This window comes from Amyelois transitella, chromosome 17 (genome assembly GCF_032362555.1).
Source record: "Amyelois transitella isolate CPQ chromosome 17, ilAmyTran1.1, whole genome shotgun sequence".
In the NCBI taxonomy this organism is placed as follows: domain Eukaryota; kingdom Metazoa; phylum Arthropoda; class Insecta; order Lepidoptera; family Pyralidae; genus Amyelois; species Amyelois transitella.
The window spans coordinates 9,418,170-9,444,342 of NC_083520.1; the positions used below are offsets into that span (position 1 = coordinate 9,418,170).

The following is a 26,173-nucleotide window of genomic DNA, read 5'->3' on the forward strand; positions in this document are numbered from 1 at the left end:
TGGAGAAAAAATACTTACAAATGTACAAAATAAATGGAACGTATTTTTTTATTCTTGATTATATTCTATGACCCATGAAAGTAATAAAGAAAGAGTAAAATTTTAATTTTACATGTTTAATTATCTTACAATACAATATATCTATGAACGGAATAAAATATAGAAAAAATAAATAATAATAAACAACTGTTCGTCGTCTTCTTTACCCCATTCATCGGGAGTGTAATTATATTGGTTATCTGTGAAAAAAAGAAATAAGTAAATAGATAAAAACTTATGAAAAGAAAGTGAGAGAAATATTACAAAGTTAGACAAACTTGTCTTGTAATACTGAAATGAAAAAATGTACATAGTAACTCCATCTATAATTTAATTTAGGCATTAAACTTTAGCACTGCTTTGCTTCTATTTTCCTTCTTGCTACATGAGTTTTAAAAAGTGTTAGTCAATTGCGACAGATGGCAGTTGGCGTAATTTTGAAATACTATGCACGACTTTTGTCTTATGAATAGTGCTGACTAAACAACATAGATGGCGTGCGACATAAAATCTTGTTACCAAACCAATAAATATATTTTTAAAATAGTATCCAATCTCTAGGTGTCGCTAGTGAATTAATAATCTAGGTTTTAATCAACAATAGTAGAAAAAGATTAGGTCATGTTACTAAAAGAGCCTTAAATATGGAAGTGAAAGGTTAAGGAATAGGGGAAGACCGAAAAAGAAATGGATGGATAGCGTAAAGGATAGTATAAGGAGAAAGGGAGTGACCAGTGAGATGGCAATTGACAGAAGTAATTGGAAAAGACTAACATAGGTACTGTGCCGACCCCACGTAGAAAGTTGGAAAAGGTAACGTAAAAAGTAGAAAGATTTTAAAAACTGTTTAAGGGAAAGTAATGTACTTACCATTAAAAATTAACACAAAATAATGAGATGACAATTGAATTGCCTAATAATGCCAGGACAAATTTTTAATATTATTTTTAATTTTAAAAAGATACATTTATGGTCACGTCTATATCCCTTGCGGGGTAGACAGGGCCAACAGTCTTGAAAAGACTGAATGGCCACGTTCAGCTATTTGGCTTAACGATAGAATTGAGATTCAACTAAAAAACGGATATGTTGTTATTTATTCTGTCTAAACCGCCATCTTTAACTAACCTACCCATAAATGCCCATGGAAACTGAGGTCACCTTTCTGTACTCTTCCTCCCTGATGCCGTAGGTCAGATAGGAGTATGATAGGAAGTCTGAATGGTTGGAAATCAGCTGGAATACCATGCTCCTTGACCCGGTCTGACCTCTGACCATGTTGAAGGTCACTTCACCTCCGTCATCAACTGTCGCTGACACGTCTAAGTAGGTGATGACGAAGCCATCCTGAAATGATAAGTATATGTATTATGCAAACGTTGTTTTGAGATGTTAGTGATGTTGGCCGATTCTCAGACCTACTCAATATGCTTACAAAATTTCATGAGAATCGGTCAAGCCGTTTCGGAGGAGTACGGGAACGAACATTGTGACATAAGAATTTTATAAATAAGACGAAAATTTTATATGTAAGATGTATACCTAAATACAAATGATCAAATATCTTGATGAGGTGAAAATCACGAAGCGTAAACGTATGAGGTACCGATTCATATCCCATCTTGGTCATGTACATACATATACAATCACGCCTCTTTCCCGGAGGGGTACGCAGAGACTAAATCTTTCCACTTGCTACGATCTCTGCATACTTCCTTCGCTGTACCAATGACTATTTATAATGAACATTTTCGTAATTATGCATAAGTTATGTAGGCCTACATTAGTTTGAATACTATCCGATGACTTTTTAATTTTACTACAATGTTTTTCCTCACCGTAAAACCATCGGTTAGCAATCAATCTACAAAAAATATCTTTGTTTGTTTGTTTTTAATATTTTTACTGTACATACGAGAGAACACAAAAATACAGTAAATTTGTAAGACAAAATATACAAAGGTGGACTTATCCCATTAAGGGATCTCTTCCAGTCAACCATTTAATAATTAAAAGGAGAGTCACTTGAATAGAAGTATGACAAATCCTTTTCCTATATAATTCTACATACATGTCGGGGTGGGAAGACCTAGACGAACGTATCTTGATCAAATTAAGGACGTCCTGGTAAAGGGTCAGGTCAAAAGTACCCGAAACCGCCGAGCTTGCATGAAGAGAGTTATGAATGTGGATGAAGCGAAGGAAGTATGCAGAGATCGTGGCAAGTGGAAGGAGGTAGTCTCCTACCCCTCCGCGAAAGAGGCGTGATTTTATGTATGTATGTACATATATACACAAACATAATAACATACTCATATAAATATATACACCGTACAAATAAATATATACATATATAAATACCTACAGACTCAAACATCATCTTTACTGCATTTAATGACTTTTATGATGATGATGATGATGATGATGAACTAACCTTTGCTGTAGCTGTGACCGTCACGAAGAAAGGCTCGTAGTTATTCCTGTGCCTGTATCTGTCTGACCCGCCGTACATCGGTAAAGAGTCTGAATAAAAATATAATAGTATCATCATCAATCTGCCGTGTGGTTTCCAGCTCTTTAGAATGACACCTACCGACCCTTTACTGTGGATCTCGTATAAGGTGACTAAGGAAATAGGCACATAAATCTAGTATAGCTAATACCGTGATCCATTTTAGGTTAGGTTCCCCTGAAAGGGTTGTGGAGGTTAGACGGGAGTCGTTTTGTGTAAAAACATGACTTACCCAACCCGTGCTCCTAAGGCGAGAGTTTCCTGAGTTACCTGGGCTCAGGGTTCTCCAGGTAAAGGTCATAAAATCAAACGTCAGGTCAGGATATTGTTTTAAAAACAATATAATTATTTTTTATTTTTTTTAAATTGAACTTCAAACTCAAATTTGTTATACTTATTTTTTGTAAAATCCGAGACCCACATATGATAGATTTTCAGGAGTAACAAAGGTTATAGGTATTATTTTATTATAAATTCCCACTTGTGCCGTGTGGTTACCGGCACCATTGGAAAAAAAAATAGGACCACTCAATCTCTTTCCCATGATGTCGTAAAAGGCGACTAAGGGATATGCTTACAAACTTGGGATTCTTTTTTAGGCGATGGGTTAGCAATCTGTCACTATTTTAATCTCAATTCTATCATTAAGCCAAATAGCTGAACGTGGCTATTCAGTTTTTGCAAGACTGTTGGCTCTGTGACCAAATTTATGTATGTATGTTCTTTTTTTGTAAAATCTGAGACCGACATTATGATAGATTTTCAGGAGTAACAAAGATTAGTCAATATTTTATTATGAATTCCCACTTTTATTAGAAATTGCCACGAGACAGAAGCGTCAGGAAGTAGTCATGTAAATAGAGTTAGCAATTTTCTGTTTAGCGAACCAGCTGGCTTATAACAAGGGAATAATTAAATTAACAAGAAAGACGGGTATTATTATAAGCTCTCAGTACTTTAAATGCAATATTTGTTGGTTTTTAGATACCGACCAAATTAAATTTTCAAGTATGAGACAAAACAAACAAACAAAAGTGCCGTGTGGTTCCCGGCACCAATACAAAAAAGAATGGGACCACTCCATCTCTTTCCCATGGATGTTGTAAATGGCGACTAAGGAATAGGCTTACAAACTTGGGATTCTTTTTTAGGCGATGGGCTAGCAACCTGTCACTATTTGAATCTCAATTCTATTATTAAGCCAAATAGCTGAACGTGGCCATTCGGTCTTTTCAAGACTGTTGGCTCTGTCTACCCCACAAGGTATATAGACGTGACCATAAGTATGTATGAGACAAAATAAACTTTCATAATACGCAGACATGTTCTAAATGCAATTCTATTTATTCTATTTACTTCAAGAGAAACATTTTATACATGCTCGGTTAATTAAAATGAAATTTAATTTTCTTACTGCAGAAAAGTTTGGTAGTAATTTAGACAATAAAATGTTATCTCCTCGTTGAGATATAACTCATTCTAAATTCATGAATTTCAAGTTACTAAGTTATACTTTTAGCGAATGAACGGAGATTGAAAAATAAATAGGTATTTAGGTTTATTTTTCGACTTCAAAATAAGTACCGCGTTGTTTCTTGCACATAAGAATAGGACCACTCCTCGGTGATACTCCATGTCGTAAATGGCGACAAGGGGAAAGGATACTTGGGATTCTTCTACAATGATTTTTTTCTAAGTTATGTATACATTAGTGTGAGATAGGTTTGAAACCTGACTCACCCAATCCAGGATCCATGGTCAAGGGCATACCCCGGGCTGCTCTCCAGAGCAACTCTGGCTATAGCCAGGATGAATAGAATAGAATAGAATAAATTTATTTTCAAAATTGGATACAAGGTATCACTTACTGACGTCACAGCATTTAAATCTAATTATAACTACTACCGCTTACAAAGCGCATGTGTACAAGAAGCGACGGAACAAACTACACTGCAGCATTTTCACCGGACGTCAATTTACAACGAATGAAGATGACGAAGATTACTTACTTTCATATTCAATGCCGATTCTAAATTTTTCCGAGTGGAATAACTTTGGTGCGGCTACCACACTGACCACGACACTTAGAAGTATGAGACACCGTAATTTTTGCATCGTTTCAAGAAATTAGCCAAACACTTGATACAGAAGTCGAAAGATAACTGAAATTCTTTATTCGTCCGCCATATCTGATTTTATCTGGGAACAAAATGATGGTGTGTTCCGCTTTGATCTGGTACATTGGAAATTTTCTTTATTTTTTTTTTGTGTAAAAATTATAGTGAAGTGCTTGCTATTGAGTTGCATAGTTTCGGGCAAAGATGACAATCGCTTTGAAATCAAGAGCTGAAAATAAAATTAAAATTACATTACTATTGGTTAAATGATTGAATTGAGATTCAAATAGTGACAGGTTGCTAGCCCATCGCCTAAAAGAAGAATGCCAAGTTTTTAAGCGTAGATAGATAGATAAAACTCTTTGCACCATAAGAGTAAAACATACAAAACAACACAAAGCAGATATAGATGGTACAAAGGCGGACTTATCGCTAAAGCAATCTCTTCCAGTCAACCTTTGGGTGGAAGGAAATCAAACAGGAGATTGGCGTTGGCGCAGAGCAAGATAAATAAATGTTTGAACATAATAAAATACATACATAATATATATCTGTATATAATACATATAAATACATACAAATACGCATAATTACAGATAAATACATAAAAATAACATATACTTAGGATAGAGTAGAAAGATAATGAGACCTAACGAGATTTTTGAAACTATCAATAGTCTGGGCTTTACTGATATCGACAGGGAGAGCATTCAATAGACGGACAGCTTGTACAGTAAAAGAGTGGGAGTAAAAATGGTGTTGGATGTCGGTAGTCTTAGTCGTAGGGTAACCGTGCTACGCAGACGTAGACGTAGACGCAGCGTACCTCTTAGTCGCCATTTATGAAAACAACTTTAAAAATCCATACAATATCGAGATGTGGAACGAAAATCAGCAGCTCTAAAGGGAACAAAACAATATCTACAAAATGAGATAAGATCTTTCAATATCAATATAAGATGCAACATTGGTATTTCGCAACTTATCTGCGGTAAATCTTATCTTTGCAACTTGTAATATTGTTTTTTATATATGTATATCTATTTAGGGCATATTTTTTGAGCTATTTCTTTTTTATCTTGACCTTGAAATATTTCACCTCCATCATTTAGCCATACAGCTAAACGTGGCCTTTTCAAGATTGTTGGCTCTGTCTACCCCGCAAGGGATATAGACGTGACTATATGTATGTAACATACGTTTCAATTTAATTTTGCAACATTTTTCGATGTAACATTTGTGTTTTTGTTGCATTCGAACGACCCACTCGAAGACTCCTCATTCGGTAATGGATGAAAAATAAAAAAGCGAGCGAGGTCGGGACCGTTTCGGGCTTTTAACAAGAAAAGAAAAAAAAGCGCCGTGTGGTTCCCGGCACCAATAGACAAAGAATAGGACCACTCCATCTCTTTCCCATGGATGTCGTAAAAGGCGACTATGGGGTAGGCTTATAAACTTGGGATTCTTCTTTTAGGCGATGGGCTAGCAACCTGTCACTATTTGAATCTCAATTATAACTTAAAGCCAAATAGCTGAACGTGGCCTATCAGTCTTTTCAAGACTGTTGGCTCTGTCTACCCCGCAAAGGATATAGACGTGATTATATGTATGTATGTAACAAGAAAAGTATTCTTGTTAATTGTAGCGGGAGCGATGATTCGACTCGACCACCACTAGAGGAGAGATCTTCCGCCAGGCTAGGTGTGATGTCTGGGGAACCGCGCGACAGACGATGTTGCATCGGCTGTTGTATATATGCTCCAATCCGTGAAATCTTTGTTTGCGCGATTTAGACTTTTTCGCTGTTTTTGACTGACAGCGTCGCGGGATTGGTTGTTCTGACTTTTGGCCTAGAGATGTCGCCATATTCAAAAAGGTATTTCTCGGTACAGTGAATTTCGATCAACGATCCCAACAGTCAGAAAATGTTTGACTGGTGTGTGAAATAGTAGCAAAAATGTATGTTTGCTATATGTATATACATGTAATACCTTGCGGAGTAGACAGAATCAACAGTATTGAAAAGACTGAACAGCTGTATGGTTTTATGATGGAATTGAGATGCAAACTTGTCACTAACGAGTTGGTAGTTCGTCCCCTACAAAAAGAATTCCTAGTTTATCAGCCATTCACTTAGTCGTCTTTTACGACACGCATGGGAAAGATATGGAGTGGTATCTATCCTATCCTTAAGTGCCGGAAATCACACGACACTGTGTTCTAATCCTACCACGTCCATGTACTACTCACTTTTTCTGAAATAATTACATTAGTTTGATAGCTAACCAAATTCCTCTCACAGTGAGGCACAAATGTTATGAAGAATTCCACATTCAGGTCAAAATATAACCATGATCCAATATAGGTTAGGTCTTTGTAAAAGATTGTTGAGGTCAGACGGGCGTCACTTCGTTTAAGACCTGACTTATCCAGAATCAACTCAGGCTCCTCTCTAGAAGTGAGAATAATGCAAGGAGGAAGAAGATGATGTGCAAAACGGTCCTGACCTTTAAAACACATTTTATATCGACGTGAAACAGTGTTATGACATGATGCAATTCGCCTTTGATGTTTGAGCATCTAATTGATCGTATTGATTCTCTGTACCGCAGACACTGCTGAAAATTCTGGAACCTTCGAAGTTTATATTTAGTTCGTCTGAGATCGGTTATATTTTCAGTATCTAAACAGGATTTAACTATTTTTGGATATACAAAATCTGAATATTGATTCATGGGGATTATGAGAAAAGGTTTATCATATTACTTGCTTTTAACCTTGGCTTTGTTTAGCGCGACTTTAGCGCTACCTCCAAATGGTTTTTCGTAAATTTAGCGGGAACTGCTACTACTTACTTAACTACTTTTTACCGTATATATTATATATACTAGCTGTGCCCGCGACTTCGTCCGCGTGGAATAGTTATTTTGGGCATCATTGAAACCCTCAATAATGTATAATTTTCCCCGTTTTTTTCACATTTTCCATTATTTCTTTGGTCCTTATAGTTGCAGAGTGATGTTATATAGCCTAGCCTTACTCGATAAATTGTCTATTCAACGCAAAAATAATATTTCAATTCGAACCAGTAGTTCTTGAGATTAGCGCCTTCAAATAAACAAACTCTACAGCTTTATAATATTAGTATAGATTATACCACACTATATGTATGCGAAATTTTATTTAGATTGTTTCAGTGGTTTAACTGTGTGTAACAAACAAACTTTCAAACTCACTATCGCATTTATGATATTAGTACGGATTTAATGCCATAATGGTAACTGACATTTACAAGCTATAAGTTTTGTCTAATAATTGAAGAAAAGTTGTTTGTGAATGATTCTGATGGAATTTCAAATTTAGGTAAAATTAGTTTAAGTTGAAGTATATACATACATACATACATATATTCACTTTTTTATCCCCTAAGGGGTAGACAGAAGCGGACTCAAGCTTTGCAAACAGACTAGCATGGAAGCTTGCTCTAGACGACATTGCTCCTATTCCCTTAATCGCCTTTTATGACATCCATAAGAATAGTGTTCCTACTCTAAATGTTGAAGTAATTTAATAAAACATCGAATGAAAGTCATTAATTTCTTGACGTTTGTACCAACATGAGAACCATACATACATACATATGGTCACGTCCATATCCCATGCGGGGTAGACAGAGCCAACAGTCTTGAAGACTAAATGGCCACGTTCAGCTATTTGGCTTAATGATAGAATTGAGAATCATAACACTCTTTTTTCGCTGTAGTGTTACCAGCTTACAAAAATACAAACATACATACATACACACATATGGTCACGTCTATATCCCTTGCGGGGTAGACAGAGAAAACAGTCTTGAAAAGACTGAATGGCCACGTTCAGCTATTTGGCTTTAAGATAGAATTGAGATACAAATAGTGACAGGTTGCTAGCCCATAGCCTAAAAAAGAATCCCAAGTTTGTAAGCCTATCCCTTAGTCGCCTTTAACGACATCCATGGGAAAGAGATGGAGTGGTACTATTCTTTTTTCTAATGGTGCCGGGAACCACACGGCACTAAAATACAGACAACAAAAATACAGACGTTGCAAAGCCAGCCAGTCGTGACTTATTATCGTTTTATTGGCTTGGCATTTGTCGATTAAGTTTTATCGTTACCATTATTTTAAGGTCGTCGAAAAAAAAGGCAGACTGAGTTTTATATAGAGAAAAATTAAACGCCTACTAATATTAGAAAGCTAAAGAGTTTGTGTTGTTTGTTTGAACGCGCTAGTCTCAGGAACAAGGTTCGAATTGAAAAATTCTACTTTTCAATTTTAAAAAATTCAAGTTTATAAGCCTATCCCTTAGTCGCCTTTTAAGGCCTCGGGAAAGAGATGGAGTGATCCTATTATTTTTTTTATTGGTGCCGGGAACCACACGGCACTTTTGAAAGTATTCCTGTAATAAAGCGATACTGAACAATGTTATTAAGAAAATTGTACCAAACATATATTTTGGTACATATTCATATAGACTACAATTTATACAAGGTACTAATGTTTTGGTATCATTGCGTTTCCCACCTAACTGAATAAATAAACCGGAGGGTTTTATTAGGCATAACATCCCTCTGCTAAACCCACACCTAATTATGTTTATCTCACTCCATGCACAGCCAAAACTATCCCAAATCCAACATATAACCGTAAGTATAAATCCTGTATAATGTCAGTGTTTTTGATAAAGTAGAAAGTGGAGAGTAACTATTTATGTTATGATTGTAATTTAGCAAGTAGTTGTGTTGGTGTAGAGGTTAGAGCGATCGGTTTTCAATTCTGAGGACCCGGGTTCGATCCCCAGCTATATACTATACTTACCTTTATTTTTTTAATAGATTTTGTTTGTTTTTTTTTGTTTTACTATAGAAGTATTTTTTATAAAATATAATATCGTTGAGTTAGTATCTCGTTATATTTCAAATTTACTTAGATGTAAAGATGGACTGTGTAATTTGTCCATTAAATATTTATTGTTTTCCTGACGTCCACCGAGCACCGCTCGGTCACCCAGGTACTATATTGTTCGATCGAAGAACAGGATAGAGAAAAAGAACAGCCAATATTTTGATTTTATTGCCATATCTATTTCTTACGTTATCTGTGATGCAATCCAGAGAATTTTCTTTTGTTAGTGAAAAGTTATCCGAACCGTTACGATATGGAAGCATTTGTAAAGATCGCTTCGTGTTTTTGTGTGATTTCAGCTCCATCTCATATTTAAACTTGGATCATTTCACAATGATGATATTAGATTTTTCCTGGAGTAGCGTTTTTGTGGGAATTTTGGGGAACATTCGTATTATTGTCCCAGATTTTGCGTAACTATATAAGTACTTTATTATGAAGGTCAAGTGACGTGTGGTTCCCAACATTATAGAATAGGACCGCTCTATATCTTTCTTATGGATGTCTTAAAAGGCGACAAAGGGAAAGGCTAATAAATTTGGGCTAGTTATCTGTCACTATTTTAATCTCAATTCCATCAGTCTTCTCAAAACTGTTAGCTCTGTCTATCCCGCAAGACGTGTATGTATGTCAATTGCTTAATTACTTATGAACAGGGGGTCCTGTCCTTTTTATAAAGTTTTTTAACCTCTTTGGGTATTAAGTAAGCGGATGTTTATCCTCTTAAGATTTCATTATTATTTTCCATCTAGAATAAATAAAAATTAGTTAACTGTACAAAATATTAAATGAGAAGACCTTTAAGATAATTTACATACATACTTTTGTGATCGGATTTCTAAGCTCGCTCACAAGAATAAATAATAAAAAACAAATACTTCCCTAAGATAAAACAGGATTTGTTGACTCTGTGACGTAACGTTATCACAATATTTGTCAGCCAATCACGTGGCAGCTCGCAGCAAATAAACTGGCCAATAAACAAACGTGTTTACTCTTCGTATTAATATATGAGATAAGTATTAAGCTATTATTAGGTTTTTTTTTCCGAATGCGAGCTTCTTATTCAGCGCTGACATTGACGAAAATAAAGTACTTACATACATACATACATACATAAAATCACGCCTCTTTCCCGGAGGGGTAGGCAGAGACTACCTCTTTCCACTTGCCACGATCTCTGCACACTTCCTTCGCTTCATCCACATTCATAACTCTTCATGCAAGCTCGGCGGTTTCGGGTACTCTTGACCTGACCCTTTACCAGGACGTCCTTAATTTGATCAAGATACGTTGTAAAGTACTTACAAGAATTGAACTTGGGTTTCGCTTTAACGCGTAAAAGCATCTTCTCTCTCCTGGTATTAGTACCGGTTTCATGTCGGGAGAGGAAGTGTTTGTCATCTAAAAACCTCGATGGATTTAAACTATGATTGAATATGGATTTAAAATATGAACTAAATCAATCTTTGTATTTTGGTTTCTCAATTAAGGCTCAGTGTACACCGCTAATGGTGTAGATGTGACATGTTCTATAATTCTTAATAATTTTCTAAATCACCCTTTTGATAAAAATCTGATTTCTGATGCGGTTTCCTTTGTTGTAAAGTTGAATTTTGAGGTCACGCGTTATTCTCTTTGTCCCGAAATTGTACAATGTTCCCTCAAGTAGAACAAAGGATTTGGACGAAAGTTCATCGTATGGGTTCTTAAATAAGATATTTATAATAAATATAATTTAATGAAATTGATAATTAAAGTTATATATACCTATGTAGGTAGTCTTAATTATTTTATGCATAGAATTCGAAATGATAATTCTATGTATACGATATACAGTATAAGTTACTCCATCTTTGTACCAAGCACAATAAAACAAAAATCCCCCTGATGGGAAAGCTTTCCAGATGATTTCAAAATGGCATCTTTTAAATAAACAAAATGGCAGTTACAACCTGTTTAGAGTCCGCATTTTTAATGAAAAACTGAAAGCGACGCTTTATGATAAACTTGAAAGGCGCAAAAGGGGTCGACTGCAGTGCGTGCAGGCCACAGGTGGGGGGAGGAAATATAACCCCTCTCAAGTCCGTCTCCACTCCAGCATCCCGGTCCAGTGTAAAATCGTCGGCGGCAGCGCCCGGTCGCTCTTGCGCCGAAAACGCCGCGATTCGCGCAAAATAATTTTGACGTACGTCAACAAACAATAATTTCGAATTTCATTTTCCAATTTCGAATTCTTAACTGCCAGTGCCGATTTTAAATTTTAATCGAAATGTGAGTTCCGTTTTTGAATTTGAACTTCGTTAGGCTGTGAGAGGATAGTGCTGTGTGTGATATTTAAATGCAGTATTTATAGTGAACAAATTTTGTGAGCGATGGATGGGGAGAATCGGATTATTTTAAACGTTGGTGGTATTCGGTGAGTTAGTCGATATTTTTCTAGAAGATTTTAAGTGAACATAGAATTCCTTCATCGTTAAAATGCATGAATTATACAGATTGAGCTTACAACAAAGAAAGTTTGAAGTATTTGGGTGTTTTGACATATTTCAAATGCTACTAATATTATAAATGCGAAAGTTTGTGAGTATGTCAGAATGTCAGTATGGATGTTTGTTACTTTTTCACGCAAAAACTACTGAACAGATTACGATTAAATTCGGTATGTAGGTAGCTGAAGACCCAGAATAACATATAGGCTACTTTTTATCCCGGAGTTCCCGCGGGATTAATAGGGTTTCCATGCGGACGAAGTCGCGGGCGGCCTCTAGTATACAATATTGTATAACACCTACGTCTATCATATGAATTTGGTGTTTCACCATGGGCAAACTGACTTTGAACTTTAGGACTTAGTGACTTAGAGATATATTACTACTACGCGCTATAAAGGCTGACAGTCATAACTCATATTGCAATAAGGCTTTAATAGTCCCAAAATATAATTGCACTTTATATTTGAAAGCTCTAATATTAATCGTGATAAGAGAATGTTGTGATGTGAAAGAAGATGTAGTTACAGGAATGGAAAAGGGTATGTTAAGATGGTTTGGTCATGTGGAGAGGATGAGTGAAAGCAGGTTGACTCAGCAGATATACAAGTATGAATGTCTAATATTAATTTATGAACGACAAGACTTTCGTGAATATTCTGACACAAGGTTAGTTCAGAAGTATTTAAAATGAAGGGTTCACAAAACTATAAGCGTAAATTATATCACACAGATATATCAAGCCGAATGTACATATGTTATAGCTTGTGTAATGATGGAATAACTTATAAATAACTTAACGAAATTATTTTAATACATAAAAGGGATAAGATTTAAAACTTGGAATTCTTCTCTTAGGCGATGGGCTAGCAACCTGTCACTATTTGAATCTCAATTCTATCATTCAGCCGTACGTGGCCAGTTTTTGCGAGATTGTTTGCTCTGTCTACCCCGCGAGAGATATAGACGTTACTATATGTATGTAATGTAGTAGGTAAGCATAACTTATAATACATACATATAAATTACGTCTTTATTCTTTATGGAGTAGGCAAAGCTAACAGTGCCAAAAAAACTGAAAATAAGATTTAGCTAAGAAAATCTACAGGAATGGAAGTAATAAAATGGCGTCTCTGCCTACCCCCTCCGAAAGGGTTGTATTCATGATTATACGTTTGTATAGGTATACGTTTCCGCTAATTCTTCAACAAGACGAAGAGGCTTCTCATGTATATATTAAGCAACATAATTTCGCTCTAAGACATTTGATAAGTCAAAGAAGGCTTCCACTGAAGCTTACAAACAATGGCGCACAATTTTCCATGTTTAAATATTCCTTTTTACCCGTATACTCATAATAACCGTGTGGTTTCCGGCACCAATACAAAAAAGAATAGGACCACTCCATCTCTTTCCCATGCATGTCGTTAAAGGCGACTAAGGGATAGGCTGATAAACTTGGGATTCTTTTATTGGCGATGGGCTAGCAACCTGTCACTATTTGAATCTCAATTCTATCATTAAGCCAAATAGCTGAACGTGGCCATTCAATCCTTTCAAGACTGTTGGCTCCGTCTACCCCGCAAGGGATATAGACGTGACCATATGTACGTATGTATGTACTCGTAAGTGTGATACGAGAACATGTTGGAGATTAAAAATGTAAAGCGTTCTTACGGCATACTTTGGTAAAATCTGTGGTAGAACGGTTAAGGTACCTACCTGACTTAAGACGTTGATCGGCGACACAGGTTCAAATCCCATAACGCCTGTGCACGCAATTAAATATAATTTATTAATTAATTTACATATTATAAAAGTCTTGCTGTGCCCGCGACTTCGTCCGCATGGAAACCCTATCAATCCCGCGGGACCTCCGGGATGAAAAGCCTATATGTTATTCTGGGTCTTCAGCTACTTACATACCAAATTTCATCGTAATCGGTTGAGTAGTATTTTCGTGAAAGAATGACACTCACAAAGTATCGCATTTATAATATTTGCAGGATAGTAGGATATATCTCACATAAAGCATGAATCAATCAATGATTACTTCTCTGAATTGTACAAAGATCCACTCTCAGACTTTTTAAAATCGCAGTAGCTTTTTACAATAGAGCGTGAATTATGAAATTTTTTTAACAAAGTCTTCCATTATTATCTATACTAACAAAGAGAGCGATTTCTTCAGTATTTTATTCCAAAGAAAATCCTTGATAACCTGTAGATACCTGGCACGTTGGGAAGTTAATTGCGATTCCTCTGAGATTGGTCATTTGGTGTGAATTGAATGAAATGCCGTGTGCCGTGTGGTTCCCGGCACCATTACAAAAAAGAATAGGACCACTCCATCTCTTTCCTACGGATATCGTAAAAGGCGACTAAGGGATAGGCTTATAAACTTTGGATTCCTATTTTAGGCGATGGGCTAGCAACCTGTCACTATTTGAATCTCAATTTTATCTTAAAGCCAAATAGCTGAACGTGGCCTATCAGTCTTTACAAGACTGTTGGCTCTGTCTACCCCGCAAGGGATATAGACGTGATTGTGTGTGTGTGTGTGTGTATGTTAAATGAAATAAAGAACTAGAATTTCTCGTGTCTTTCATTCTGTGAGAAGTTTTACTAATCGATCGTTAGAAAGAAGAAGCCTGAACGTATCTTGGATGTTCCATTTCAATTCTATTAGTATTATTAAACGAGGAACAATAATTGTATATATGTATGTACATACATAATTGTTCTCGAAAACGGCTTTAACGATTTCGTTGGAATTTGACATATCGTTGCATACGGGGATAAGAATGCGTTCAAGTCGGGTCTCGTATCAGGAAAAAATAGTTTTTCCCATATTTTCATCTAAAATTATTTTCTCATATAAGATGGTCGTTAGTTGTCAATAATTTCTGCAAGTGCGATCGTTTTTCTGATAGTGTAGTGGTAAGTATGTTCGGTTTTCAAGGGTCGGGGTGCCCAAGTTCGATTCCTGGCAATGTATAGTTTTTTTTTCACTATATTTTTTCGGTTTACACTATTTTTTAATGATTTTCTATTATTTTGTGTACTTTAATTTATTAATATTAACTAATTTTTTTTTACGTCCACGTCCAATTTTTTACAAATACATGTCGTCGGAAAAAGGAAAATTGTGACCACCACCACTCGGGTTTAGGCTTTTTTTCCCACTTATTTCAGTATTTACGAACCCTACAACACATTTTGGTAAAGCATCAAAATGCATTTGACGCTAATAAATTCACACGCGAACTTTGGTGAAATATTTGCAAAGTTTAACTACATAGCAGTTGCGCGAATTTCAGTTTGCTTGTGTTAACTGGTCACGTGGATTTAGAACTTATTCGAGTCGTGTTAAATTATGATACAAACTAATGTTAACTGCGACTTTGTCAAAATTTCAAATTCAACACTTTTATTCATTCTTACGGGACACTTCAATATCACTTAATAATTGTCATATCGTGGTTTCACAACATTGGTTGAAAGCGTCAGTGTGGAAGAAGCGGTAACAAACTGCACTGCAGCATTTTCTTCAACAACGTCAACCTTACAATTATCCAAACTTAGAAAAGGAATGTGGACGAGAGAAACCATTGATAAAGACGTGATTAAAATAGTGACAGGTTGGTAGACCATCGCCTAAAAAAGGAATCGCCTAAAAAGTCGCCTTTTACGACATCCATGGGAAAGAGATGGATTGGTCCTATTCCTTTTTCTATTGGTGCCGGGAACCAATTTCTATACATACGTATAGCGGCGGTAAACTCTGCCATCTACGCTTAGAATTGTAGCATTCTCAGCTCGTAGCAACCGCTACGAAACTTTGTAGCGACTACGAATCTTCGTAGAGGTTGTAGCGGGAATTGAGGTCATTTACTTTACTAGAAAATAAGTTTATTATTTATTTATTTAAACTTTATAGTATAAAATACAAATGTATAGCACAATTGGCGGACTTAATGCTAGAAGCATTATCTACCAGTCAACCATTGGGTCTGACAGAGAACTTTATGTGTGGCCAAACTTAATAAATACATTTATACCTACACAAAATATGAAATAATATAATAATAATAAACATACATAAAACTAAAATAAATAAACAATATACAAACATACGTGACAAGGCTTATAGGTATTAAATACATACATATACATACATAAAATCACTACTCTACTACTAATACTTAACTTATTATTAAAAGTATCGTACAAAAGTAACCATTTATTATGGCATTCAAACTCTTTGTTTTGTTTCAAAACATACGATATTGCGTTTGGAGTTATCGCAAGCAAATAGAAACATCAAAATAAACTGAAACCAGCGTGCCAATGGTAACATTGCCAAATCATTATTTACTGATATATTTAAAAAATGCTGCAGTGTAGTTTGTTCCGCCGCTACTTCTACACATGCGCTTTGGAAGCGGTGGTAGTTATAATTAGATTTAAGTGGCGTCAATAAGTGATATCTTGTATCCAACATACATACATATGGTCACGTCTATATCCCTTGTGGGGTAGACAGAGCCAACAGTCTTGAAAAGACTGAATGACCACGTTCAGCTGTATGGCTATATGATGGATTTGAGATTCAAATAGTGACAGGGCGCTAGCTCATCGCCTAAAAGAAGAATCCCAAGTTTATTAGCCTTTCCCATAGTCGCCTTTTACGAAATCCATGGGAAAGATACGGCGTGGTCCTATTTTAAAGTTTCGGGCACCACAAACACCCATATCGTTTCACAGATCCCACATTCTTCGAGTACATACATTCATATAATCACTTCTATATCCCTTGCGGGGTAGACAGAGCCAACAATCTAGAAAAGACTGATACGCCACGTTCAGCTGTTTGGCTATATTATAGACTTGAAATTAAAATAGTTCAATAATAATGACAGGTTGTTAGCCCGACGCCTAAAAGAAGAATCCCATGTTAATAACCCTATCCTTTAGTCACCTTTTACGACATTCGTGGAAAGGAGATAGAGTAGTCCTATTATTTTTTTATTGGTGCTGGGATCCACACAGCAAGTAATACTGTTTAATATTTTACTAAGACGTGGTTTCTGTCTATCCCTCCGGGAAAGAGGCGTGTTTTATGTATGTATGTATGTATATTTTACTAGTAGCAAGGTGTCTCGACTCAAACGAAATTCTGTTGAGACCTTCATGAAACATTGAATTTTTATGACGAAGTTGAAAGACTCAGTGTTAGCTTTGTATCAAGATTTCGTCGGAGGACCAAGTAATTTGATTTTAAGGTTTATGAGAAAGATATATTTATCTATCGTCACAGTTAATTTTGACTGAATATTCCGCTTTTCATTTTAAATTACATATAAAATTTATATCGTCAAGTGAGGAGTGAATAATTCCACTTATTCTTATCCCGTGGGAATTTTCCCCTTAGTGTACCACATAACAAAGCCAGGTATTTGACAAATTTCAAATCCTTAGACTAGTCAGTCGGTCAATCAATCAGAAACCATAAGGACTTTACTACATATTATAAAGTAAAGCCTCCCTGTTTTATCTATCTGAATGTACGCATTAATCTCTGAAATTTGTTGACGGATTTTGTTCCTAGTTGACATTTTGGAAAGAGGGGTTTCTGAGAAAAACTTATAAATATATATAAATGTCGCTGGTACATAAATAAATTAAGGTTTTACTTCACATCGTTCAAGTATTCCCAACCAATATAAAGTTACTTGACAGTTATATTACAGGCCATATGAAAGAAATTCTCATAAAAACTTGGGGAACTGTTAAAATGAAAGATGAAAGGAGTTCCTTATAATAGAGTTGTGTAGCCGCGTTGTGTAACTAATTTGTTTATGAGATCAGAAGGTTATGTTTTCCTCGTTTTTTTTTGGCTTCACTTATTTTTATACTAATAAGAAGTCAGAATATTAGGGATGATTGATGTCGGTGAGAATAGGACCACTCCATTTCTTTCCCATGGATGTCGTAAAAGGAGACTAAGGGATTGGCTTATTAACTTGATATTCTTCTTTTAGGCAATGGACTAGGTATCTGTCGCTATTTGAATCTCAATACTATTATTAAGCCACAGAGCTGATCGCGGCCTATTAGTCTTTTTAAGACTGTTGGCTCTTTCTACCCCGCAAGGGACACATATACATATAATCACGACTTTATCCCTCGCGTGGCAGACAGAGCCAACAGTCTTGAAAAGACTGAAACGCTACATTCAGCTGATATAGATATTACATTATGTATGTACTGTACGAGTATGTATCCTTAAAACAAAACTGTGCCTTTGATCCTTAAAACATGTGCCGTGTGGTTCCCGGCACCAATAGAAAAAAGAATAGGATTAGGTACTCCATCACTTTCCCATGGATGTCGTAAAAGGCGACTAAGATATTGGCTTATTAACCTGAGATTCTTCTTTTAGGCGATGACCTGTCCATAACCTGTCCCGATTTGAATCTCAATTCTATCATTAAACCAAATAGCTAAACGTGGCCGTTCAGTCTTTTCTGTGGCACAGTCTAGCACGCAAGGGATGTATGTGTGTAATGATGATATGTATGTATATGAGTGTAAAACAAAACACGCCTCTTTTCCTTTCAGAATCCAGACAAGCTTAAGATCTTTCACATTCTCTCAGCAGTTTAGACAAAGACAAACGGAAGCCCTGTTTGCAGAACACGTTACACTTCTCACGTAAAGGATGTATCAATCAATGATCACGTCTCTGAATTGTTCAAAGAACCTCTCTCAAGTGACATGACAGGCGCCTTTTATGGTATCTGCTAACTATGTTCCTTTGTGATTACTATTTATTGCAACTAGCTGCCGCCCGCGGCGGTAATCGCGTTAGTATTATCAAGTGTACATCCCTTGCGGGTAAGACAGGGACAACAGTCTCGAAAAGACTGAAAGGTAGCGTTTAGCTAAGAGTATATGGGTTAATGATGGAATTGTCATCGCCTACGAGAAGAATACATACATACATACATAAAATCAAGCCTCTTTCCACTTGCCACGATCTCTGCATACTTCCTTCGCTTCATCCACATCCATAACTCTCATCATGCAAGCTCGGCGGTTTCGGGTACTCTCGACCTGACCCTTTGCCAGGACGTCCTCAATTTGATCAAGATACGTTCGTCTAGACCTTCCCGACCTTTCCCTCCACACTCTTCTTGTATATTTGCTTACTTACGAGAAGAATCCTAAGTTTATTAGCTTATCCCTTAGTCGCCTTTTACGATATCCATGGCAAAGATATTGAGTGTCCAACTCTAAAATTCCGGGAGCCATACGGCACAATATTTCATGAATTGTGACTTAGGATTTCAATTAGCCTAGCTACCTAAATGAATTGCGTTTATATACATATAATTTCGGAAAAATTGTTAAAATTCTTTTAGTAGTGTCAGAGATTATTATACTCGTATGTACCCATAATCGAGAAATAAAATCGAAAGAAAAGAATCAAAAACTAGATTAGTATCATTATACTGTTTTAGAATCGCACTGAATCAATTTTCACGAAATATATTAAATGTATAGATGAGCAGAGATTGTGGTTTTGTTAATGGTAAAGTTCCATTATTTTTCCCGAATTTCCGGGGTTCGAATCCCGGCTAGGTCATGATGAGAAAAGATTTTTTTCTGACTGATCTGGGTCTTGGACATTTATCTATATAAGTATTTATTATAAAATATAGTATCGTTGAGTTAGTATCTCGTAACACAAGTTTCGAACTTACTTCGAGGCTAACTCAATCTGTGTAATTTGTCCCGTATATATGTATGTATTTTGATGGAACCCACTCAGTAGTTTTTGCTATGGAAAGTAAAAAACATCCGTCAACCGCTCCTCACTAACTTCGCGTTTATAATATTAAAATTGGATTAACGTTACCCGAATGTACTTGGATCGCGTAATTTATTTACATATACATCTTTAGTACCATTAATTTGATTACCATACATACATACATAAAATCTCGCCTCTTTCCCGGAGGGGTAGGCAGAGACTACCTGTTTCCACTTGCCACGATCTCTGCATACTTCCTTCGCTTCATCCACATTCATAACTCTCTTCATACAAGCTCGGCGGTATCGGGTACTTTTGACCTGTCCCTTTACCAGGACGTCCTTAATTTGATTAATTTGATCGTTATTCGTAGAAATTACACTAAATTAAAATTGTACACTATACTTTCTTCGCTACGTTAACTATGCTAATTGTCGTGATATGTTAGTATAAACATACATACATGTAGTCACGTCTATGTCCTTTGCGGGGTACACAGAGCAAACTGTCTTGAAAATACTGAAAGGCCACGTTTAGCTGTTTGGCTTAAGGATAGAATTGAGATTCAAATAGTGACAGATTGCTAGCCCACCGCCTAAAATGGAATCCCAAGCTTATTCCTTAGTCGCCTTTTACGACATCCATCGGAATGAGATGGAGTGGTCTTATTCTTTTTATTTTATTGGTGCCGGGAACCACACCGCACAGAATATATGTATGGAAATGATTTACAAATGAAACAAATGAAATGAGTATCGTATGTATTCAAAAGAACCTAATTCATAAGTTTATTTAAACAAAACAAAAGATGAAAAGAGGCTCTTTCATAATTACGTCCCTGGTTTTTGGACGTGGGACGTGTATAGAGAAGCATGTTGAATATATTTTTTTTTATTTAATTTCAAAACCTAATATATACATATGTAGTATAAATTACTAGCTGTCCCGGCAAACGTTGTTTTACCATATAAATAATTTTTAAGTAATTTCTAGTAAAAAAAAAATGTTAAGGGTGGACAACCCTTATCACTAAGGGGTATGAAAAAAATTCTCAGACCTACTCGATATGCTCACAAAATTTCATTAGAATCGGTCTAGCCGTTTCGGAGGAGTACGGGAACGAACACGAGAATTTTATATATAAGATTAAGATTCTTCTTATAGACAATGGGCTAGCAACCGGTCACTATTTGAATCTCCATGGCATTGTAGTGCAGAAGCGCCGTGTGGTTCCCGGCACATATAGAAAAAAGAATAGGACCACTTCATCTCTCTCCCATGGATTTCGTAATTTGGCGACTAATTGGTAGGCTTATAAACTTTGGATTTTTCTTTTAGGCGATGGGCTAGCAACCTGTCACTATTTGAATCTCTATCAGTCTTTTCAAGACTGTTGGCTCTGTCTACCCCGCAAGGGGTATAGACGTGATTATATGTATGTATGGCATCGTAGTGCAATACAGCTGAACGTGGTATTTAAGTCTTTTCGAGATTATTGGTTCTGTCTACCTCGTGACGGAAAGACGTGATTTATACGTATATTACCTGAATGTGTAAGTTTTTTCATTATTTTGTCCTAAAAAGAAAACACGAAGATACCTAATGCGAAGTGAAATTCACGAGATTTCAATTTTGTCCCGCAAATAATATTGTTTTCCCAAGACAATGTCGTAATAAAAAACCGTACACCGTACATACGTGAATTTGGCTGGACAAGCCTCACAATTTCCGGTTTCAATCCGGACGTCCGACAAACCCGACCCTTAGATTAAAACATAGCTATATATATTTTCACGATCTCTTGAGGCAAAAGGTATCGGTAATTTATTCTCGTGCAAATATATAAATACTAGTATTACGTCAGTGCAATATAACATACATACATATAATCACGTCCATATCTCTTGCGGGGTAGACAGAGCCAACAGTCTTGTAAAGACTAATAGGCCACGTTCAGCTGTTTGGCTTTAAGATGGAATTGAGATTCAAATAGTGACAGGTTGCTAGCCCATCGCCTAAAAGAAGAATCCCAAGTTTATAAGCCTACCTAGTGGTCCTATTATTTTTTCTATTCGTGCCGGGAACCACACGGCAATATAAGAATTATTATATACAAATAATTATATATGGTGTCGTGTATTTTCCGGCATTAAATAATAGACCATTCCATCTCTTTCCCGTGGATGCCGTAGAAGGCTACTAAGGGATAGAGGCTGATAAACTTGGGATTCTTCTTTTCGGCGATGGGCTAACAACCTGTCACTATTTGAATCTCAATTCTAGCATTAAGCCAAACAGCTGAACGTGGCCTTCTGGTATTTTCAAAACTGTTCGCTCTGTCTACCCCGTAACTGATAAAGACGTGATTTTGCATGTGTGTATGTAGTAACTGCTTAGTTAACGTGCTTAAATTAATCTCTCTCAACATAACTGACACCTTATAAGAATTCTTTTCTGTTATCCTTTTCCTTTATCTTCTTCAACGTTCTGCCAACTACGATTCCACATAATTTTATCCATGATTAATTTTGTGTGCGCTGCGCTTGATTTCCCCAGCGGCCACAAGATTCATTGGTTAACGAAAATCACTGAAAGTTTGCAATTTACGAATACAGACATACATACATACATATGTTCACGTCTATATCCCTTGCGGGGTAGACAGAGCCAACAGTCTTGAAAGGACTGAATGGCCACGTTCAGCTATTTGGCTTAATGATAGAATCGAGATTCAAATAGTGACAGGTTGCTAGCCCATCGCCTAAAAAAGAATCCCAAGTTTGTAAGCCTATCCCTTAGTCGCCTTTTCCGACATCCATGGGAAAGAGATGGAGTGGTCCTATTCTTTTTTGTATTGGTGCCGGGAACCACACGGCACGAATACAGACATACATACATATATGGTAACATTTCTTAGTTTTATACATACATACATACATGGTAACATTTAACATGGCAGTGCCGTGTGGTTCCCGGCACCAATGCAAAAAAGAATAGGACCACTCTATCTCTTTCCCATGGATGTCGTAAAAGGCGACTAAAAGATAGACTTACAAACTTAGGATTCTTTTTTAGGCCATGGGTTAGGTTTCAAGACTGTTGGCTCTGTCTACCTCGCAAGGGATATAGACGTGACCATATGTATGTATGTATGGTAACATTTCTTAGTTTTATTATATAGGTAGATAATTTCATGAAACTATTAATAATAGTGCCGTGTGATTACCGGCACTAATATGAAAAAGAATAGGACCACTCCATCTCTAACTCACGAATGTCGTAAAAGGTGACTGAGGAATACATTTTTAAACTTGGAATTCTTCTTAAAGGCGACGGGCTAGCAACCTGTCACTGTTTTCACACATTTTTTTTTGTGTTTATGTTTTCTTAGTTTGACCCTTCATAATATTCTCTGTCAGACCCAATGGTTGACTGGTAGACAATGCCTCTTGCATTAAGTCCGCCAATTGTGCTATACATTTCTATTTTGTGCAATGAAGTTTAAATAAATAAAGTGCTGGGAGCCACACGGCAAATAAATACATAAATATTTAGGACATCTTTCGAAGAATTCTAATGTCGCACAAAAACTTAATTGAAATTCAGCCAAGCAGCGTCGCGGGCAAAGGCTTATTACGGTACGTGATATGCTGCGTCGTAAAGAACCCTCAGTTAAGGGATGAATTTCGTTATGTAAATTTCTGACCTCCGTGACAAATGGGCTGTGGAATATTCTCCATCACGATGACCTTTGTCCGGTTTTTATGTAATAAAAAAGAAAAAAAAAGAATTAAAATTCTGTTGTAGATTTTCGACTTAAAGAGATAAAACTCGTTCGTTTAATCCTCTCTGCCTTGTTGAGAGAAATGATTAGTAGTACCTGGGCGACCGAGTTGCGTTCGTCGTTTTTTGTTGTTAAGTAAGACTAACAGACCACAATCATCGTAGTTATGCAAACATATTATATGGGAAAATCGTATGCAAAATGCTGGCTTGTACTTCGTCCAAGAAATATTGAGATTCAAAAGGGAAATGCTGCCAGCTTTTTGGGCACGCTATCAGATTTTGAAGACTGATTGACTTACCTATCCGTATACATTTATTGTTTACGAATATTTCAAAAAATATATCTTTTAAATAAAATTCTTAAAAAAATTTAAAATCACTTTTTCTATAACTCAATTCACAGATAATATCGTATTATCCAGCTGTTAATCTTGTTACTATTGGCTCTGCCTACCCCGTAAGGGCTGTTATAATATTACAATCATAATAATGCGAAAGAAGTATACAGGTATCCTGGCAAGCGGAAAGATGTAGTCTTCGCCTACCCCTCGGAAAAAGAGACGTGATTATCTATACTAACTAATTATAAAGCTGAGAAGTTTGTTTGTTTGTTTGTTTGTACGCGCTTATCTAAGGAACTACTGGTCCGAATTGAAAAATTATCTTTGTGTTGAATAGACCATTTATCGAGGAAGGTTATAGGCTATAAAACTTCACGCTGAAATTATAAGAAAAAGAGAAATAATGGAAAATGTGAAAAAAACGGGGAAAATTATTCATCCTTGAGGGCTTCAATGATGCCCAAAATAACTATTCCACGCGGACGGAGTCGCGGGCACAGCTAGTTTTTCTATATAACTTATACCTTAGCAATTTCTGACCAAGTCTCATACGAGTATATTCGCTCCGTCCGAAATTTACAGAGCACGGGGCCGGACTGGTAACGTTCGCGTAACGCTGATATAATAATGACTGCCCATAACCGCATTACGGCTAATGGAAGGGACGTAGCGTCCAAGGGAATGACGACAAAAAGTGTTTTTTGTGTTAACCTAATTTATAAGTTAATTAATAATCGATATAATACTTAGTTTAGTGTTAATTAGGAGCGCTAGGTTTTGTTCTTTAATACAGACAGTTAATTTTGGGTTGACAATTTTAACTATTAACTATTAAGTTAATTTGATATTGTGAAGTTGACGTTGTTGAAGAAAATGCTGCAGTGCAGTTTGTTACCGTTTCTTCTGCACTGACGCCTTGGAAGCGACAGTAAACTTGGTTTTAAGTAATTTATTTGACGTCAACCAATGTTGTTAAACCATACGTTTTGACAATTATTAAGCGATATGAAGTATACTATAATAATGAATAAAAATTTTGAATTTTAACTAACATTTTTAAATTTATAATATACCTAAGTCTAGATATTTGAAGATTCCTCGAGTGGTTTGGGAGCCATTTTCGTTTTACGAGGTTTTTATATCCCTTGCGGGGTAGGCAGAGCCAACAGTCTTAAAAAACCGATTGGCTACGTTCAGCTGTTTGGCTTAATAATGGAATTGAGACTCAAATAGTGACAGGTTGCTAGCCCATCGCCTAAAAGAAGAATCCCAAGTTTTTAAGCTCATCCCTTAGTCGCCTTGTACGTCATCCATAGGAAAGAGATGGAGTGGTCCTATTCTACAGTGCCAGGAACCACACGGCAGTCGCTAATGAAACAAAAGGCAAATACTTACCTCTGACTTTCGATTTACCTAGGCAAAACTGTACATATTTTACCTCTTAAAAAGATTGCTGTTATAGATAAAGTGTAAAATATATAATTCATTGAAGGGAAGGGTCTGACCTTGTTCCTTCGTCAGGGGTCGGTTTAATCCAAAATAGAAATAACGAATGTCTCAATACATCTGTGTGATATTTTTCAAAACTAAGCTATTGAGTGCCGTGTGGTTCCCGGCACCAATACAAAAAGAATAAGACCACTACATCTCTTTCTCATGGATGTCGTAAATGGCGACCAAGGGATAGGGTTACAAGCTTGGGATTCTTAGTTAGGCGATGGGCTAGCAACCTGTCCTATTTGAATCTCAATTCTATCATTGGTGGCCATTCAGACTTTTCAAGCCTGTTGGCTCTGTCTACCCCGCAAGGGATATAGACGTGACCATATGTATGTATGTATGTAAGCTATTGACCACGACACGACTTCGTTCACTCCCTCTTCAAAATCCCCTCTTTTACTGTTCCAGAGTCCAAAATAGATAACACTCTTTATGTTGGTCCGGCATAAGAGCTTTACATTAAAAAAAGTTTCATTCAAGTCCGTTCAGTAGTTTTGGAGATTAGCGTGTACAAGCAAACATACAAACATACAGACGAATAAATGGTAGGCTTACAAACTTGGGATTCTTTTTTTAGGCGATGGGCTAGCAACCTGTCACTGTTTGAATCTGAATTCTATCATT

The 26,173-nt window shown here is 36.4% G+C and overlaps 2 protein-coding genes across 4 annotated transcripts in view; one reads left to right on the forward strand and one right to left on the reverse strand.

Annotated features, from left to right (window-relative positions):
* Nucleotides 1–88: 88 nt before the first annotated feature.
* Nucleotides 89–4,720, reverse strand: LOC106137566 (uncharacterized). Of its 3 annotated transcripts, none has more exons than XM_013338412.2 (4): nt 4,561–4,720; nt 2,474–2,562; nt 1,201–1,386; nt 89–239 (listed from the first exon to the last, which is right to left on the reverse strand). In XM_013338412.2, the coding sequence occupies exons 1-4, from the start codon at nt 4,664–4,666 to the stop codon at nt 126–128; spliced, it is 495 nt and encodes a 164-aa protein (XP_013193866.1). In that variant the 5' UTR covers nt 4,667–4,720; the 3' UTR covers nt 89–125. The 3 variants fall into 3 exon arrangements, with proteins under 3 accessions (XP_013193866.1, XP_013193867.1, XP_060804975.1); XM_013338413.2 differs by having other exon boundaries at nt 1,172–1,386; XM_060948992.1 differs by having other exon boundaries at nt 1,168–1,386.
* A 7,028-nt stretch (nt 4,721–11,748) lies between these two features.
* LOC106138350 (potassium voltage-gated channel protein Shaw) overlaps nt 11,749–26,173 on the forward strand; it is a 143,171-nt gene continuing 128,746 nt past the window's right edge. Inside the window, exon 1 of the mRNA XM_013339478.2 lies at nt 11,749–12,030. Within this exon, the coding sequence (XP_013194932.1) occupies nt 11,987–12,030 (44 nt within the window). The 5' untranslated portion in view covers nt 11,749–11,986. The remainder of the gene's footprint in view (nt 12,031–26,173) is intronic.